General features: G+C 39.0%; 1 protein-coding gene across 1 annotated transcript in view; it reads left to right on the top strand.

Annotated features, from left to right (window-relative positions):
• The window catches only part of LOC125465730 (protein unc-13 homolog A-like), a 390,692-nt gene that overhangs the window by 278,351 nt on the left and 93,268 nt on the right, over nt 1-19,073 (top strand). The window contains exon 28 of the mRNA XM_059638582.1: nt 13,939-14,065. Coding sequence (XP_059494565.1) covers nt 13,939-14,065 — 127 coding nt within the window. The remainder of the gene's footprint in view (nt 1-13,938; nt 14,066-19,073) is intronic.

Raw genomic sequence — 19,073 nt, 5'->3', positions numbered from 1 at the left:
ATAGCTGGAATTAAGAATCTAATGATGACTGTGAATCCATTGTTGATTGTTGGTAAAACTCATCTGGTTCACTAAGTCCTGTAGGAATGGGCAATAAATGCAGCCTAGCCAGCAACCCCCTCATCCCATGAATGAATAAAACAAAAGGACAATTCCCATTGCATTCAATTCTGGTCATCACATTACAGGAAGGATATGGAGGCTTTGGAAAGGATGCAGAAGAGATTTGCCAAGATGCTGCCTCGATTAAAGGGTATGAACTATAAGAAGAGGCTAGAAAATCTTGGATTGTTTCCTCTAGAGTGGTGGAGGCTGAGGGAGACTTGATAGAAGTCTATAAAATTATGAGATGCATAAATAGGGTTGACGGTCAGAATCTTTTTCCCCAGAGTTGAAGTGCCTAATATTAAGGAAAATGCCTTCAAAGTGAGAAGAAGAAAGTTCAAAGGAGATGTGAGGAGCAAGCTTTATTTACAGAGGGTGGTAGGAGTCTGGAGCATCCTGCCAGGCGTGGTGGTGAAGGCAGATACAATAGGAGTGTTTCAGGGACTTTTCAATAAGCACACGAATATGCATGGAATGGAGGGATATGGACCAAGGGCTGGCAGAAGGGATTAGTTTAATTTGGCATCATGTTCAACACGACACAGGCCGAAGGGCCTGTTCCTGTGCTATGCAGTTCTATGTTCTGTGCAAAAGTAAAAGCTTTGTCCTTGGAATTAAGAGATAGCTAAGCATTAAGCTGTGAGTTCCATCTAAAAGTTTCAATTCTGGTCATCGCATTACAGGAAAGATATGGAGGCTTTGGAGAGGGTGCAAAATGAGCAAAGTATTTAGAGCTGGAAACTGAGGATAATGAAACAGATAAAGTTAGAACAACCATGATTAGGACTTTAATTCTAGCAACTAAAGGGTAAGATAATTCAGACAGAAAAGGTAGGAAAGGGAAAAAGGTGGGTAGAAAATAGAGACAGTGAGGATGGTAGGACAAGAAGCTTCCTATTGAGACAGCACAAGGTGAAAAGAATGTATGAAGGCTTCTGGTGAAGGAACCATATATTGCTCAGACTTGGGAGCTGAATTTATTTGTGTTTGTTCATTTAACCTCAAAGTTTGAAGAAGAGGTGGATGACTTTGTTATCTCTTTTGATGGACTGAAGCTGTTAAATTGGCTGTCTGTTATTTGGCATAGCTGTTACAGAACAGGCTGATGAGGTAAAACTCATGAAAATAACTTTACTTAAGGAGAGAGCCCTTGACTAGAAGTCAGCAAAGGGAACTCTAAGTGCATACCTGTTATTGCAAGAGATATATAGACAAAGATTGCACCCTCAAGAAATAGTCTGACCACACATACCTGGTATATGACTGGCTTAAACAGCTCACTTTTGGTTTGGACAATTAAAAATGAAACCATCCATGAATACAACGACGTGTAAAGTAAAAATGTAGGTTGCGGCATTCCCCAGAAACTCAAACTACAAGATCAGTTTTTGAGGTATTAAAAATGAAGTGTCTGCTTAGGCATGCCTGTGGATTATAATATCTATAAGCGGAGAGGTGGTAAAAGTCATGAAGCTTGGTATGGCTAAAGAATAGCTATTCAAATTAAATCAACAGGAAATGGCCAAGAGGCCAAGAACTGGGAGAGGTTTGGAAGCCCTGTAGGGAGCACAGAAATCCATGAGGTTTGGGCTAGCCTAAGAAGGATCATTGAATTTAAATGGCTTGAAGTCTAGCCAGAAGTGCAGGAACTAGGTCCATAGCTATAAAAGTCCAAGAATTACAAGAGCTGGGGAGTTTGGAAGAAACTTAAAATTCATCTGAAGACAATAACATTCTAGGAAAAATGGAATAAGTTAGGGTTACACACACTCCCAAAATTAAGGGAAAAACGAAGGAACATGGTAGGAAATGTTTAGAGGGATATTGGCTAAACACTGGTAATTGGGACTGGGTCAGACTGGGATGCCTGGTCAGCGCGGACAAGTTGGACCAAAGGGTCTGTTTTCGTGCTTTATGACTCTATGACTCTATGACTCTGTAAGCTATAGCAGTCAACACTGATGGACGAGACCAGGGGCATACCAATGAGTTAATCACATAATTATCCACAAGATCCAAATAACAGAACCAAGTCTTAGACCTCAACTAGTCGAATCATATTGACCCTAAGTTAAATGAGAGTGAGATGCAGAAAATAAGTCTCGGCACCTCAGATTACCACCCAAGAACCTCATAGGAATCGAGTTTGTAAAAATACCTGAACTCAATTCATGAATTATAGAATTGGACACTGAAGGGTTATGACTTGCGTTGCTCATTGAACAAGGCCAACTGTCAGATATCAAAACAGATTTTGAACCAAGGTTAGGATGAGGGAGTGAGTATGGAATGTGTGCATTGTTCCAATTTATCTTTTTCTTTTTGACCTTCAAATGAAGTGCCCATCATAAACAATATTCCCTTTCTTTTTCTTTCCTTTGTTTCTCAAAGGTAGCTGTAAAATGGAGTAAATTTATAGATTCTTGAGTTTAGCTTTATTGTTGCCCCAAACAGAATACTCACAGGCGACCTTCCATGTCCAATATATGAAATTATCACGTAAATGTGAAGTTTTGAAGCTGACTCGGTTGTCTGATTTTGATGACTTTAGATAAAATGGTAAGTTTGGTGCAGATGCTTTCATTTATTGCGCCTGGGTCTCGGAGTTGCTTTAAGTATGTTCCATAAGACTCGCACTGTCTTGAGATAGTGAAACGAAAAATTGTATTTTTAACTGGTAGCAATTTAGGAATGCAGCTTATGACTCATTTTTACACCAGTCTTCCAACTGGGGATAAAGTATTACACAAATGATGCATATTTATATTATAAAAATATGCTAGAATATGCTTTGTAAGAATGTTTTGATTAAAAGATGGAAGCGTAAAAAGTGTTTTGAAATTAATGCGCCTATGGAATTAAATAAAAATTGAAATCCAGCTGGATTCTTGGTGCTGTGCTGACAGCATTGTGGGATACAACATGTAATGAAAGAAGAACAAAGCAAGTAATAGTAAAGAACCTGATTTATTTTATTTCAGAGATTTGAAGCTAACTTTGAATATGCATAGTCATGCAATGACGTATCTGAAATTAGCATTTTATAAATCCAGAAAGTTGTTAAATTTCCTCATTAAGAACATTTGATAGGAACAACCATAAAATGTCACCTTTAATACCTCCTGAATGAATCCCTGACAGTTCTATTAATATTTTTATCCAAAATGCCCTTCATACTCCTGTAATGATTGCTTCAGAGCCACCTGCAATGCAAATCTAGCACAAGAGCCAATTATCACTGGCAATCAACTCATCTTGAGCCTTCAAACTGTAAGAGCTATTGCTGATGAAATAATAGTTGGCTAATGAGGCAAAATTCCATTCAATTGTAAACTTTAGCAGTCTCTTAAAATTTTAAAGCAATATCTGGAGTTTTACTGGCACTTTAGATGCACTAGATATTAAAAATATCAAGGAATATGGGTTAGTGTGGGGAAAATGATGCTATGATAGAAGGTCAGCCATGAATGATGGGATTGTGGAACAAACTCATTTCAGTTTATTGGCTGATTTTGTATCCTGTTTGCAATGTCCTATCGTTGTGCATTTTTTGAAGTTTAAGAAAAAAAAAATTTATCCACATGTCTGGAAGTTCTGATTAGCCAATGAGTCCTCATTTCAGCCAAGTAATCAATCATCAGATATCAAATTGACTGGGAAATCAAAAGCCATTTGATTCAGTTGGTAAGTACCTATGACAAATTTGAATACTACTGCCTTTTCTGTTATCATTCTGCTTTCTGTAAATATTGCTTATCCTGAATTGGAAATGTTTTCTACGCCCCAGCATCGAGAGTACTACATTTTCAGTAGACTTCTTGCATAAATGTAAATGGAAGAGAAAAAGTAGTTTTTCAATTTCTCTGTTCAATAACTATCTCAAACTGTTAATGCAAAAAAAAATCACACTTAGTGTTGAAGTAAATGAGATAAGATATAATACCCTTCCATTACTCTTCTTTGCTATTAGTTAAAAATGCAGACCATTTTATCTCTTCACAATTAACTCTTACTTGTGGAAAAGTGTTGCATAAAAACTAAAACTAGTGAGAGGGACTGAAAGGGGTTTCTGTGGCCACAGGTGGGATTTGAGAATGGTGTGTTGTCTTCCTGGTGCCAGGATCCAGGACATCACAGACAGAGTGCAGGGAATCCTCAAGGGCGAAGGTGAAGAGCCAGAGGTGGTGGTACATGTCGGCACAAATGACGTCGGGAAGAAGAGGAGGGACATTCTACAGTGGGACTTCAGAGAACTTGGAAGAAGGCTGAAAAGCAGGACTTCCAGGGTGGTTATCTCCGGGTTGCTTCCAGTTCCTTGGGCTGGAGAGGGCAGGAATAGGGAGATAATGGACTTGAACGTGTGGCTGAGGAACTAGTGCAGGAAGCAAGGATTTAAATTCTTGGATCAGTGGAGTATGTTTTGGGGTAAGGATAAATTGTACAAGAGGGACGAGTTGCACCTTAATAGATGGGGGACCAGCTTTCTGGCAGGCAGGTTTGCCACTGCAACACAGGTGTGTTTAAACTAAGTAGTGGGGGGGAGGGGACAAACTGGAAATTTAAAAATGAAGTTAAAGGGAAAGTGAGAATATGAGAAGTTAAGAAAGACAACAGAATCAACGGAGCAGAAAACTCAAGGATTCGTACAGTATGGCCAAGTGAAATAGGGATTGATAGGAAGGGTGAGGGGAGTAACAAATTAAAAATATTGTGTATGAATGCGCGAAGCATAAGAAATAAGGTGGATGAGCTTGAGGCTCAGTTGGAAATTGGCAAGTATGTTGTGGGGATAACTGAGACGTGACTTCAAGTGGACAGGGTCAGGGAAATGAATATTCAAGGCTATATGTGCTATTGAAAGCACAGACTGATGGGCAGAGGAGGTGGGGTGGCCCTGTTGGTGAGGATTGATATTCAGTCCCTTGCGATAGAATCAGGAGATGTAGAGTCAGTATGGATAGAGCCGAGAAATTCTAAGGGTAGAAAGATCCTAATGGGAGTTACCTACATGCCCCCAAACAGTAGTCAGGATGTAGGATGTAAGTTGAATCAGGAGTTGAAATTGGCCTGTCACAAAGGTATTACTACAGTTGTTATGAGAGATTTCAACATGCGGGAAGACTGGGAAAATCAGGATGGTACTGGACCCCAAGAAAGGGAGTTTGTGGAGTGCCTCCGAGATGGATTCTTAGAACAGCTTGGACTGGAGCCTACCAGGGAGGAGGCAGCTCTGGATCTGGTGTTGTGCAACAAAGCGGATTTGATCAAGGACATGAAGGTAAAGGAGCCATAAGGAGGTAGTGACCAGAATATCATAAATTTTAATCTGCAATTTGAGAGGGAGAAGGGAGAATCGGAAGTGTTAGTATTGCAGTTGAACAAAGGGAACTATGGAGCTATGAGAGAGGAGCTGGCCAAAGTTCAATGCCCGAGCAGGCATGCCAGTAGAACAATGATAGCAGGTATTTCTAGGTATAATGCAGAAGGTGCAGGATCAGTTCATTCCGAAGAGGAAGAAAGATCCTAAGGGGAGGCAGGAGCGGCCGTGGCTGACGAGGGAAGTTAAGACTGTATAAAAATAAGAGAACTATAACATAGCAAAGATGAGCAGGAATCCGAATGTCTGGTAAGCTTTTAAAGAGCAACAGAAGATAACTAAAAAGGCAATACGCGGAGAAAAAATGAGGTACGAAGGCAAACTGGCCGAAAATATAAAGGAGGATAGTAAAAGCTTTTTTAGATATGTGAAAAGAAACAAAATGGTTAAGACTAAAATTTGTCCCTTGAAGACAAATGGGTGAATTTATTATGGGGAACAAGGAAATGACGGAAGAGTTGAATAGGTACTTTGGATCTGTCTTCACTAGGGAAGACACAAACAATCTCCCAGATGTGATAGTGGCTGAAGGACCTAGGGTGATGGATGAACTGAAGGGAATTTATATTAGGCAGGAAATGGTGTTGGATAGACTGTTAGGTCTGAAGGCTTAGAAGTCCCCGCGACCTTGATGGTCTGCATCCCAGGGTACTTAAGGAGGTGGCTCTAGAAATCGTGGACACATTGGTTAATCATTTTCCAATGTTCTATAGATTCAGGATCAGTTCCTGCGGATTGGAAGGTGGCTAATGTTGTCCCACTTTTCAAGAAAGGAGGGAGAGAGAAAACAGGGAATTATAGACCGGTTAGCCTGATGTCAGTGGTGGGAAAGATGCTGGAGTCAGTTATAAAAGAAATTACGACTCATTTGGATAGTAGTAAGAGGTTAGATCAGAGTCAGCATGGCTTTACGAAGGGGAAATCATGCTTGACTAATCTTCTGGGATTTTTTGAGGATGTAACTATGAAGATGGACAAGGGACAGCCAGTGGATGCAGTGCACCTGGACTTTTAGAAAGCCTTTGATAAAGCCCACATAGGAGATTAGTGAACAAAATTAGGGCACATGGTATTGGGGGCAAAATACTGGCTTGGATTGAAAATTGGCTGGCTGACAGGAAGCAAAGAGTAGTGATAAATGGGTCCCTTTCGGAATGGCAGGTGGTGACCAGTGGGGTACCACAAGGTTTGGTGCTGGGACCACAGCGGTTTACAATATACATTAATGGTGTAGATGAAGGCATTAAAAGTAATATTAGCAAATTTGCTGATGACTCAAAGCTGGGGTGGCAGCGTGAAATGCGAGGAGGATGTTATGAGAATACAGGGTGACTTGGACAGACTAGGTGAGTGGACGGATGCATGGCAGATGCAGCTTAATGTGGATAAATGTGTGGTTATCCACTTTGGCAAGAACAGGAAGGCAGATTACTATCTAAATGGAGTCAAGTTAGGTAAAGGGGAAGTATGACGCGATCTAGGTGTTCTTGTGCATCAGTCAATGAAAACAAGCATGCAGGTATAGCAGGCAGTGAAGAAAGCTAATGACATGCTGGCCTTCATAACAAGAGGAAGAGGTCCTTCTGCAGCTGTACAGGGCCCTGGTGACATTGCACCTGGAGTATTGTGTGCACCTTTGGTCTCCAAATTTGAAGAAGGACATTTTTGCTATTGAGGGAGTGCAGCGTAAGTTCACGAGGTTAATTCCCGGAATGGCGGGACTATCATATGTTGAAAGATTGGAGCGACTGGGCTTGTATACACTTGAGTTTAGAAGGATGAGATGAAATCTGATTGAGAAGTATAAGATTATTAAGGGATTGGGCACTCTGGAGGCAGGAAGCATGTTTCTGCTGATGGGTGAGTCCAGAACCAGAGGACACAGTTTAAAAATAAGGGGTAGGCCATTTAGAACAGGGTTGAGGAAAAACTTCTTCACCCAGAGAGTGGTGGATATGTGGAATGCACTGCCCCAGAATGCAGTGGGCGCCAAATCTCTGGATACTTTCAAGAAAGAGATGGATAGAGCTCTTAAAGATAGTGGAATCAAGGGTTATGGGAATAAGGCAGGAACAGGATACAGATTGTGGATGATCAGCCATGATCATAATGAATGGTGGTGCTGGCTCGAAGGGCCGAATGGCCTACTCCTGCACTAATTGACTATAAGTTTTGACAGTTCTGAGCTGTAAGCTTTCCAGCGGTATCCCTCTGGAAGTCCATGTATCTAATCACCTATACTCTGGAAAAATCAGCAGGATTTGAACAGGCCACTCAAATGAGCAGAAAATTCCCACCCCCGATTATATATTTGGACTTAGTAAATATAAGATAATTTCTGAGCAACTTGCATTGTTGCAGAGCTCATCTGTTTTAACCTTGCTCAGTCTGCGATGGAAAACTGCTAATGAAGCACCTTTAAATTTAAGATACAGTGCGACAACTGAGGCTATAATTATGCAGCAGTTATTGGCTTCATCACTATCTGAGTAGTATAATGTTCATTCCGCATACTTAAGTTTAATTGCCTCGTGCTAATTCCTCAGGTGAGAGTCGTGACTGATGAATTTGGTGCTAAACATAGTGATTTTCTGTTTAATACAACGAAAGTGTACATTGGAGTGTCTACTTTTTAATTGCATTAAAAATATTCAATAAAAGCTTAAACCATTACAATAAACATTTATTATGTCTGATTGTTCCAGAAAAGTATGACAATGGTTGACAGACTGAAGGGCATTTTGAAAATGTCCCTGCGCCAAGTTTAGTTTAAAATGCACCCAAAGGAAACTTAAAATGGTGTGAGATGAGAATGCCAACTGACAGCATTTTTATACCATTTAATTTAAAGTTGGTCTTTTATTTTGGAATCTGGCAGCCAACAGTAATTCTGTTACAAATCCATTAGCAGGATTGACAAGCTATGGGAAATGAATTTAACTGCACAGAGACTGGAAGCTGGCTGATAGGTACAGGAATTCCAAAACCTGAACAATAGGCCAACATAAAAGCAATTGAAGCAGATGTTAAGATAATAAAATGTGAGGCTGGATGAACACAGCAGGCCAAGCAGCATCTCAGGAGCACAAAAGCTGACGCTTCGGGCCTAGACCCTTCATCAGAGACTCTGATGAAGGGTCTAGGCCCGAAGCGTCAGCTTTTGTGCTCCTGAGATGCTGCTTGGCCTGCTGTGTTCATCCAGCCTCACATTTTATTATCTTGGAATCTCCAGCATCTGCAGTTCCCATTATCTCTGAAGCAGATGTTAATCTGACTTGAGATGATATCTGAAATGTATTTGTATCTATGCAATAGTAGTGGCATAACTAACATAAATTGATTATTTCTGCATGTGTTGAATTAAAACTTGCCAGTTATTAACCTTCTGCAGATCATAGAATAATAGAATCCCTTCAGTGCAAAAACAGGTGATTTGCCCCAACACCCCACTCCCCCGCAAAGAGCATTTAACCTAGACCCAGACGGTCATCGAAGGCCGGAATCAAACCCGGGTCCTTGGTTCTGTGAGGCAGCAGCGCTCACCACTGTGCTGCCCAGATCTTGCCATATAGGTATATTCTGGAAACTGCAGAAGGTATTCAGTGCTGAAAATTTTCAGCAATCTGAACTGATAGCTGAGTGTAGAATACAATTTCTATTTTACTGATTAATCCAATCATGTTTCCAGAGGTACTAACTAGATTATTGCCATTATACAAGATGAATATTTCAGGTTGGTGAAAGATTTATCACTGGCTTCAAACCAAGTTATACTGAACTGCATGTAATTTAAAATATTTTGAGAACTGTTTATTATTGACTTGATGAATGAGGAATTATGACATATAACACGTTATTTTAAGTTTGTAATGTGCTTAGTGATGATATTAACAAGCAATAGAAGGAGACTGTTCAATTGTCACTGTAGGGAAACATCATCTTGCCACTTCAGACAAATAGAAGAGGGTTAAAGTGAATGGAATATTATATTGTCTCTTCATTGTTAGAGGCAAAGGATCTGTAGCATTTTAGTTCTTTGCTTCAGTAGTTTCTGATGAGCAATTAGACCATGGACCTTTGGGAATTTCCCATCTGTTACTTCACGGTTACAGATCCGAAATATCAAAATAAATGTTCATTATGAAGGTTAATTATGCGAATATTGTGGGGGAGAAAATATCAAGTTTCCAGTTAGCACTTAGTTTTACTAATTTTATCCTTTTTTTCAGAGAATGTAATTGCCTATTTAGTTCAAGCATTTTAAGAAGAATTGCAATTTTATTATTTGAGTCACAATGAACGTGATTTGGCCTAGAAGAATCCTGATTAGTTATGGTTAGCATGTGGTGAGAATGTTAATACTTCCACAAAATCAAGATGCCACAAATACTAGTGTAATTCACTTCTATTTTAAATTTAACTGTGAACAGATTAATGAAGTCAACAGCTTAAAAATATTCATAACCTGTCAGCAGAAGATGAATTTTCTCTGCCAAAAACCTAGATGGAAATTGCCTTGGTATAAATAAAGATCATTTCAGAACCATGAATGTATTTTGTAATGCTAAATTACTTGCAACCTAGTGATGATGAAAGATTGCTCATTATGGAAAATATGTGCTTTTCGTGCAAGAGGAAAACTAGGAAGTCACTTTCTGCTTAAAGTGGTTTCCTAAAGGTCTTAAAAAGCAACGTTGTGCAATTTTCTATTGTCTAGAAAATATGCAATAATTGTGCCAGATTTCACTTTTTGGGTGGATTGGGGCTGGCATTTGAATCAATGTTTCGGAAAGAAAGCAGAAAATCAAAGAGGGCCAGCATTTATGTTAATGGGCATAATCTGTAATTTAAGTGGCTTTAAAGGGACGAATATCCTGAGATTCCATTGACATAAGTCTGAAAATAGCTGTTTACTTCAATTAGCAGCCTGAGAGACAGGAGATCTCAAGACATTCCGATGACAAATAATGCCACTGACAGCAGTGCCCAGTTGGCTCACATTTGGCTGCAGCAACCCTGCATTTATCTTGTTAGTTGGATGATTTGATAAACTGTATCTCTACTAACCTTCAATACCATTCTTCGCCAGACATGTGCAGCTTTTTGCTTCAAGGTATTAATATAGCAGTAAATTCTTTTACTGAAGGCTTACTCTTCACATCAGCTTAATTTACTTTTTTGAAAAATCCTTTCTAATCTTTAGTTTTATTTAAAAATTATTATTTTTATAGCAAATCAGTTCAATCAATTGACCATAAAAATAAGCTATAAAAAAGACATTTCCCATTTTGAATTGTTCTGAACCCTAAAATTAGCCTGAAATATAAATAACATCAAGTAATCAAAAACCAAAAGAAATGTTGTTTTTATTTTGTTTGTGGTGTTGAGAATGATTTAGCATTGGATTATATAATTAAAGCACTGATATAAATTTATGAGATATTTGCCTTATCAAACAATTTGTCAGAAAAATCAGTTTTTATGAAAGAATACTTTGGAATAAACACTGTTACAACAGGGCAACTGTAAAGCAAAATAATTAAATTTGCTCTAGACTCTGAATGAAGAAGTTTACAAGAAAATTTTTTATAACTTATATTTTAACACAAATAGGAACCGAAGTAAATTAAGCAGGAGTTAACAGCCAAATTATACTTCAAATGAAAAATATATTTACTTTAAGTAGTTATACAACTGTTTAAAGTAACCTGAGGGGTAGAAAGTGTTTGTAGTAGTGTGCCTGAAGAATGGTACCTCTGGGTGGAGACGATGTTGTCAGAAAAGAGTCCTGATCTACTCTACATTAATAAAGTACATTATTTTGTGGAACAGTGTAGGTACACAGTGCCACATAGCTGCAAGGAGTGATATGTCTAATCATGTAGCTTTTCAGTGTTCCTTTACAGTTGATCAACCAGTAACACCCCCAATCAGAGTTTGGTCACTTCTGGGGAAAACACCCACCTTGCCAGCATCTCCTGAATTATTTACACAGTGTTCCATGTTTCATACAGTACCATATATATTACCTCTATATTACCGCCTAAGTGCTTTCATTTTATTTCTGCCAAACAAAAACTGACCTTGTCCAGGGAAATATTTCCCTGTGTTCTTGTGCTAGTTATCTTCTGTGTCAAACAGGTTCAGTGTTAAAGGCATTGTGTTATCATCTAGTGGATGTGTAGGCAGATTGCTGGGTAAAAGGTGTATGGATGGCCTTCCCACTATGCTCCTACCTGTCATCAACCTAGCTACAATTTTGCAGGGGGTGGGAAAGGGCAAGATCATTTCCCCATGTGCCCATGCTCCAGTTGAGGTCCTAAGTGAGCATCTGTTCATGGATGAGGGAAAACCTGGCAGGTCACCAACCTCGAACATAATGCAAGAACTAGGCGAAGGGAAAAAAAAATTCATTCCCTTCAGCTCATTCTGCCATTTGATATTAGCATGGCTGACCTCATCTCGGCCTGAACTCCACTTTTCTGCCCACTCTCCATAACCCTTCAACATGTTACTAATTAAAAATCCGACTATCTCCTCAAATTTGCTCAATATCTGAACAACTACTGCTCTGGGGTAGTGAATGCCACAGATTCATGATCCTGCGAGATAAGTAATTTCACCTTTTAAATCTGCTACCCTTTATCCTTAAACTATTACTTCTCACTCTAGATTTCCCCACAAGACGAAACCTCCTTCCTTCATTTACTTTTACTTTTGGCATCTTGTCCTCAATTATATTTCCTCTTGTTCTTCTAAACTCTAGAGATGCTAACTACTCGATCTCTCTTCATAAAACAGGCACCTCATCTTTGAAACCAATCCAGTAAACCTTTCTGAACTGCCTCCAATGCAACTATACCCCCGCACACAAGTAAGGGGAACAAAATTGTATTCGGTACTCCAGATGCAGTCTCACTAATGCCTTGTGTGATTGTAGCAACATTTCCCAATTTTTACACTTTATTCCTTTAGCAAAGCCAAAATTACATTTGCCTTCCTTTATTACCTGCAAAATAGCTTTCTTTTGCAATTCATGTATGAGGACACCCAGGTCCTTCACACTTATCCATGTTAAACTTCATCTGCTAAACTTTGGCCCATTTGCCTAACCTATCCATAGCCATTTGTAAATTCTTATTCCTTCATTGTAGCTTATATTCTCACCTATTTTAGTGCCTTGTACAAATTTGGCAATGGTACCTTGTATCCAGACATGCAACTCGCTAAAAAACAGCTGTAAATAGTTGGGGGCCAAGGGCCAAACCTGTGCCATTTCATTCATGATGTGTTTCCAATCAGTTTGTCTGCTTTCTGTTGAATATCAGATCCTCTATCCAAGCTAATGAACTAACTCTAACCCTACATGATCTTAGCTTGTACGTTAACCTATTGTGCAGCACCTTATCAAATGACTTCTGGCAGATATACTACATCTATAAAATCCCCATTATCCAAAATTCTTGTCACACCTTTGAAGAATTCTAGCAAATTAGTGAAACATGATTTACCCTTCACAAAACCATGCTGATTCTGATGGTTCCCATTATCACTGATTCTGATGGATTGTTTTCTGACTTCCCAAATGCCTTGTTATTACTTTTCTAATAATGGACTCTAACAATTTCCCAATGATGCATGTTAAACTAACTGACCTGTACTTCCCTACTTTCTGCCTCCCTCTCTTTTTGAATAAAGATGTTTATATTATCATTTTTCTAATCTACTGGAAGATTTCCTGCAAGCAGGGAATTTTGAAATATTATAACCAATGGATCCAGTATCACTGCTGCAACTTCATTTAAAACCCTAGGATGTGGGCCATCAGGCGCTGGAGACTCGGCTAGCTTCAATCTCAATAGCTTGCTCAGTAACTTTTTCCTAGTGATGATAATTGTGGGACCTCAGGTGGGAGAGGCAAACAGATCTTTTAATGGGCCCCTTTTCATATCAGACACTCTTTTCTTCTGTTCCTTCTTTGTTGAGCCTCAGGACCATTCATGATGGGACAGGAGATTCTGCCACCTGTAAGATTCTTCCCAAATACTTTTAGACTGTTCATGGTTTAATTAGATTTTGTGTAACAGCTGAAAGCAATGCAGTAGGGCATAATGGGCAAGATGTTAAGCAGGAGTACTTTTCAGGTATTAAATTGAGTTCAAAATAAATTGAATGTTCTGGGCACAATTTCCTCACTGACAATTGCAAGAAGCGTCTTGCTCACATAACTGCTATTTAACTTCAAAAAGTAATTAATTGCAAAGGACACTTTGACTTATTTGTCCATGAAATGTGATCTACAATTAGATGTATTATAGCAAACGAATGTAAGTGATGCTGAAGATTTGTCGCATTTACAAAAACATGCAAGGCAAGTATGAATGAAAACAACTGGATCTTTTGATTCAACTGCAAAACTTGTAATTTCTTTACAAACTTATACTTCTGCCTTTCAGAACATGAAAAGCACAGACTCTGCAAAAGTGCAGATTACATGAATCTGCACTTCAAAGTGAAGTGGCTGTACAACGAGTATGTAAAAGACTTGCCAGCTTTTAAGAATTCAGTCCCAGAGTACCCCGCGTAAGTACTCATTTAATCAATTCAGAAATGTGGCTCCTGGTATAGCAAGTGGTATAACAAGGTGTAGAGCTGGATGAATACAGCAGGCCAAGCAGCATCAGAGGAGCTGGTGTGTTTATCCAGCTCTAGACCTTGTTGGCTTTCCTGCTCCTCTTGATGCTGCTTGGCCAGCTGTGTTCATCCAGGTCTACACCTTGTTATATCAGATTCTCCAGCATCGGCAGTTCCTACTATCTCCGGCATAGTAAGTGTTGGGTTTTTCAAAGCAGTTCTAACCTTTAGAGGTTACAAATGTTTAACTAATTAGAATACTGTTCTATTTCCATTTGAATCCAGGAGAACAATGGACAAATGGAAACCAGCAACAACTTATTTTTGTTATTACATCTGTGTGCCTAAAATAGTCATAGAATCATTGAATCCCTACAGTGCAGAAAGAGGCCATTCAGCCTGTCGAGTCCACACTGACCCTCCTGAAGGGCGTCCTACCCAGGCTGCAATCCCCACCCTATCCTCATAACCTGGCATTTACTGTGGCCAGTTCACTTAGCCTAAACATCCTTGGACACTATGGACAACTTAGCATGGCCAATCCACTTAACCTGCATGACTTTGGACTCATTTAAGTCTCCTTTCCCAAGGCCTACCTAGTTTAAAAGACTTCCAGGTATTATTGATACAGCAGGTGATTTATCGTTCATATTAGTGTGTGGGCACAAAGGTGCTGCAATCCTGTCATAGTAATAAACAACAAAAATGCATTTACTTGAAATAACTTGCAGACTTTATATGAGAATTTTATGTCTAAAGTTGTTTCATTTATTCAAACCTAAATGATTGAATAGCACCTACTGCAAAAGCTTGGAACATCTGTGAATATTGACATGTTAATACGGAAGTAATGGAAAATTGAAAGTCAGAAACCTGAAACAAGTAAAAAATGCGGAATCTAAACATAAGTTCAGTCTGTATTTGAGAGAAAAGGACAGGTTATCACAATGTTTCTCAAGCTTAGTGTGGTGAAAGTTACAGATCACCTTTTACCTGAAAACTTAGTGCATGTTTGCCTGCCTCATGGCTTCACAGCTATTTGGCCTCCAGGTTCTAACTTAAATCAATGTGTAGGCTAACCTAGTACTTCCTTCATTATAAATATATGAAGAAGTAAAACACCTCCACATTGGCTCAAGGTGACCCGCCAAGCTGAATTAATTAGCTTGTTTTTGCCAATGTTTGATGTGTTCACTATCATTTGACATAAATAATTTCAAATGCTATATCGAAGTTGCTAATAAAGTTGTACTAATTCAGAATTTAATCAGTCCATCAAGTCCCATTGATGAAAAATTTGAAACCAGCAAATAATACTTGTACAAATCATTGGTGTTTTGGAATGTATTTTTCTTTGTTTATTTACACATAATTTAGTTTAGTAAAGTGCCATTGTAAGCCAATAACAGTCTGACGAAATTACATATTTTAAATTTTGTACCAAAAATATTCTGTAATTGTATAGAAATAATATTTATATATTAAAGAAAACACATCTGAAATAAATATTTCATTTTATGTTGCACTATAATTATAGTCTGTCTTTAACCATTTTATATGTAGATAACCTGCAAACATAGGTGTCATACTTTAGTTAGTTTCTATCAGAATTAGAATGATTGCGACAATAGGGCTGGAATGGTCAGGAAACACAACTGGACTGTATGCAGCCATCTGCAGATTTTAAAATATATTTGCCTACCCGTTTGGTTATTAACATCAAACATATTACTCCCCAAATTTCAATGGATTTACATCACTGCCTACTGCCCATGAGATAATAGAAATAGGGAGCAGACAGCCATGAAGCATTTGTTAACTCATGGTGGAAAACTGAGACAGGATAATAAACAGAATAATTGTTTTTCAATGTGGGTGAATAAATTACAAATTCAACTGGATATAGTTAAGTGGTTCATTTAGTTGGAGGAATAAGGAGGCCATGTATTCCTTGAAATTTAAGAAATTAAGTAGAGAGAAAAAAACAATTGAAAACATACATAGATAAATCACTCAAAGAGAGGGCACAAGTTTTTTTTTTAAGGCCATAAATAGTGAAAAAATCATTTTTTAGAGCACAAAAGCAGAATGGGCTAATGTTAAATTTGTGCAAAACCTTGGCTAGACGACAATTAGTGTTGCTTACTTGGTACAAAATGTGTTTGGAACGATGAAGAAAGTTAAGAAAAGTTTTACAAGGAAATTGGAAAAGATAGAGTTGAGATGATACTGCAAACAGGGAGTCATTGAAGAGGTTGAGGTTCTTTTCCCTAATAGAGATTCTTTAATGATAAAATTAAAAGAGATTCATGAGGGTAAATGTGGGGAAACTCTTTCATTTGTGGGTATTCTGGTGAAGCAGGATGCCCAGCAAAGCAGGAAGAAGGTGAATGATCTTCTAAGCTCCTCAAGCAGTGCCAGCAAGATCCAACACCTTATCTGCTTGCTCAACTTCATAGACCCATTGCTCACTCTAACTTTGCTACTGCTCATAGACTAAAATACTCACTACTGTACGGATCATGTTCATTCAACAGCCATCACCCACTTCATCCTCTCAAACTACTAACAAATCGTGTGAACTACTCAGAACTCGAAGCAGTTGGGAAAAGGTGGTATTTAGGTTGATGCAAGCGAGTGAGTAGGCAAGGAATGAATGGTTTTCCTGCCTACTGCGCTTGCGCGCTCACTCGCTCTTTTGTTCTTGCTCCCCCTATCCCTGCCTCTGTTGCTCTATCCTGACCTCCAGCTCACTCTCTGGGCTCACTGTCTCGGCTCCTCCTCCATCAATGCAATCACTCTTTCCCTCTACCCCCGTTCCCTGTCATCAGCTTAAATACCACCTTTTCCCAACATATGCTAATTCTGAAGAAGGACTGAAAACATTAATTCTGTTTTCTTCGTACGGATGCTACCAGAACTGCTGAGTTCCTCCAGCGATTTCTGTTTTTGTTTGTTAACTCTGTTTGATTGTGTTGATTTTTTTCTAAATGTCCTGCCATTTTTTCCATAATAACAGAGACTAGCATTTTCCCATTGACGAATGTTAGGCTAATTGACATATATCAGAGACAATCAGAGAGAAACCCGACAGTGTGGAAATAGGCCGCTTGGCCCAATAAGTCCACACCGACCCTTAGAGACCACCTAGACCCATCCCCGCATAACCCACCTGATCACTATGGGCAATTTAGCATAGCCAGTTCACCTAGCCTGCACATCTTTGGACTGTGGGAGGAAACCCACGCAGACACTGGGAGAATGTGCAAACTCCACATAGACAGTTGCCCGAGGGTGGAATCAAACCTGCTTCACTGGTGCTGTGAGGCAGCAGTGCTAACCACTGAGCAACCATGCCGCCCAAAGTTTTATGTATCTTGTCTTCTTTCCTTCTCCCTAATGGTATCACATTAGCAGTACTCCAATCTGCTGTAATCTTTCTAGAACCCTGGAAGCTCTATAATATGTTGACCAGTCCTTCTCCTATCTCTGCAGCCACTTCCATTAAAACCCTAGCCATCATGTTCTAGTGACTTGTTTTCTTTTAGTCCCAATAGTTTGTCAATACTTTGTCCCGAATAACAGAAATTGTTACAAGATATGGTCCCCACCTCCCATTACCCCCCCCATCTAGCACCTTGCTTATCAGTTAGCTTTGGGATGTTTATAGTGTCCTCCACTGTGAAGACACACTAAAACATTGGCTTAAATCATCTGCCGCTTCCTTGGTCTGATACTGACTTTAGCTACTCTCTTTCTCTTTATGTACCTATAGGAGCTCTTGCTATTTCTTTCAGTCTTTCTTAACAAATTTCCATCATCAATTTTCTCTCTCTTTATTAGCTCTTTAGTTATCAGCCCCTGGTTCCTGAAAAGAAAAAGAAAGTTACTAACACTGTGGCTTACAATTAATTTGCTTCACTTTGACCATAACCTTAAGAATTAGAACAGGAACACACAGTTTGGCCTCAAGTTCCTGCTCCACTATTCAATAAGGTTGTGGCTGATCCAACATTTCTCACATCCATCTTCTTGCCCACACTCCTTAAATCTGCTACTGATCAAGAATCTATTTACCTTAGCCTTAAATATAGACAAGGACTCTCTGTGGAAAGGAGTTCCAAAGACACACAACCCTCAGAAAAGAAATTCCTCCTCTTCTCAGTCTCTCTAGTCTTCGACTCTCCCATGAGGGGAACTATCCTCTCAGCATTTTACCCTCTCAAGCTGTTTAAGAGTCCTATATGTTACAATGAGATCACTTCTCATTCTTCTAAATTCCATTGAAGAAAATCCCAACTTGTTTAACCCTTATTTCATAAGACAGTTCCTCAATACTGGGGATCATCCTAGCATACCTTCTCTGAACTTCCTCTAATTTGATTGGATGCTCTCCTTGACCTCCATTGTTAACCGTGTTGGTTCATCCATCTTATTGAGACCTTTTCTTTTTAGAATAATTTTTTTTGCTGAGCACTATGAATTGTCTGCTTTGACCACCTGCTGACATTCCCTTAGGCTGTTTTCCCAGCCTGGTTCAGATGACTTCATACCTCTGTAATTGCCTTTTCTTAAATTGTGGATACTGGTTTGAGACATTGGCTCTCCCCCAAACTGAATTGGAAATTTTATGATGTGATTGCCATCTCATTTTATATTGCTAAATTTAAAATTGCCTTTTCCCTTGTAACTTTTATAATATACTGTGCTTAAAAAAAAATCTCTGCATGCGCATTCTTCTTCTGTGTTGCCCTTGCCCCTCTGATTTATCCAGTGACTATGCAGTTTTAAGTCACCCATGATAATTGTTGTGCTCCTCTTACATACCTCCATTGTTTCTTGATTTATAGTTTGTCTTACAATGGGGCATCTCTGAGAAGCTATGGGCAATTCCCACCTGTGACATACTTTCATGCTATTCCTTATTTCCAACTGAACTGATTCTACACCTCAAGCT

The sequence above is a fragment of the Stegostoma tigrinum genome, chromosome 30 (genome assembly GCF_030684315.1).
Source record: "Stegostoma tigrinum isolate sSteTig4 chromosome 30, sSteTig4.hap1, whole genome shotgun sequence".
Lineage (NCBI taxonomy): Eukaryota > Metazoa > Chordata > Chondrichthyes > Orectolobiformes > Stegostomatidae > Stegostoma > Stegostoma tigrinum.
The sequence above is the reverse complement of the archived record's forward strand: the minus strand, read 5'-3'. Positions and strand labels throughout refer to the sequence as shown.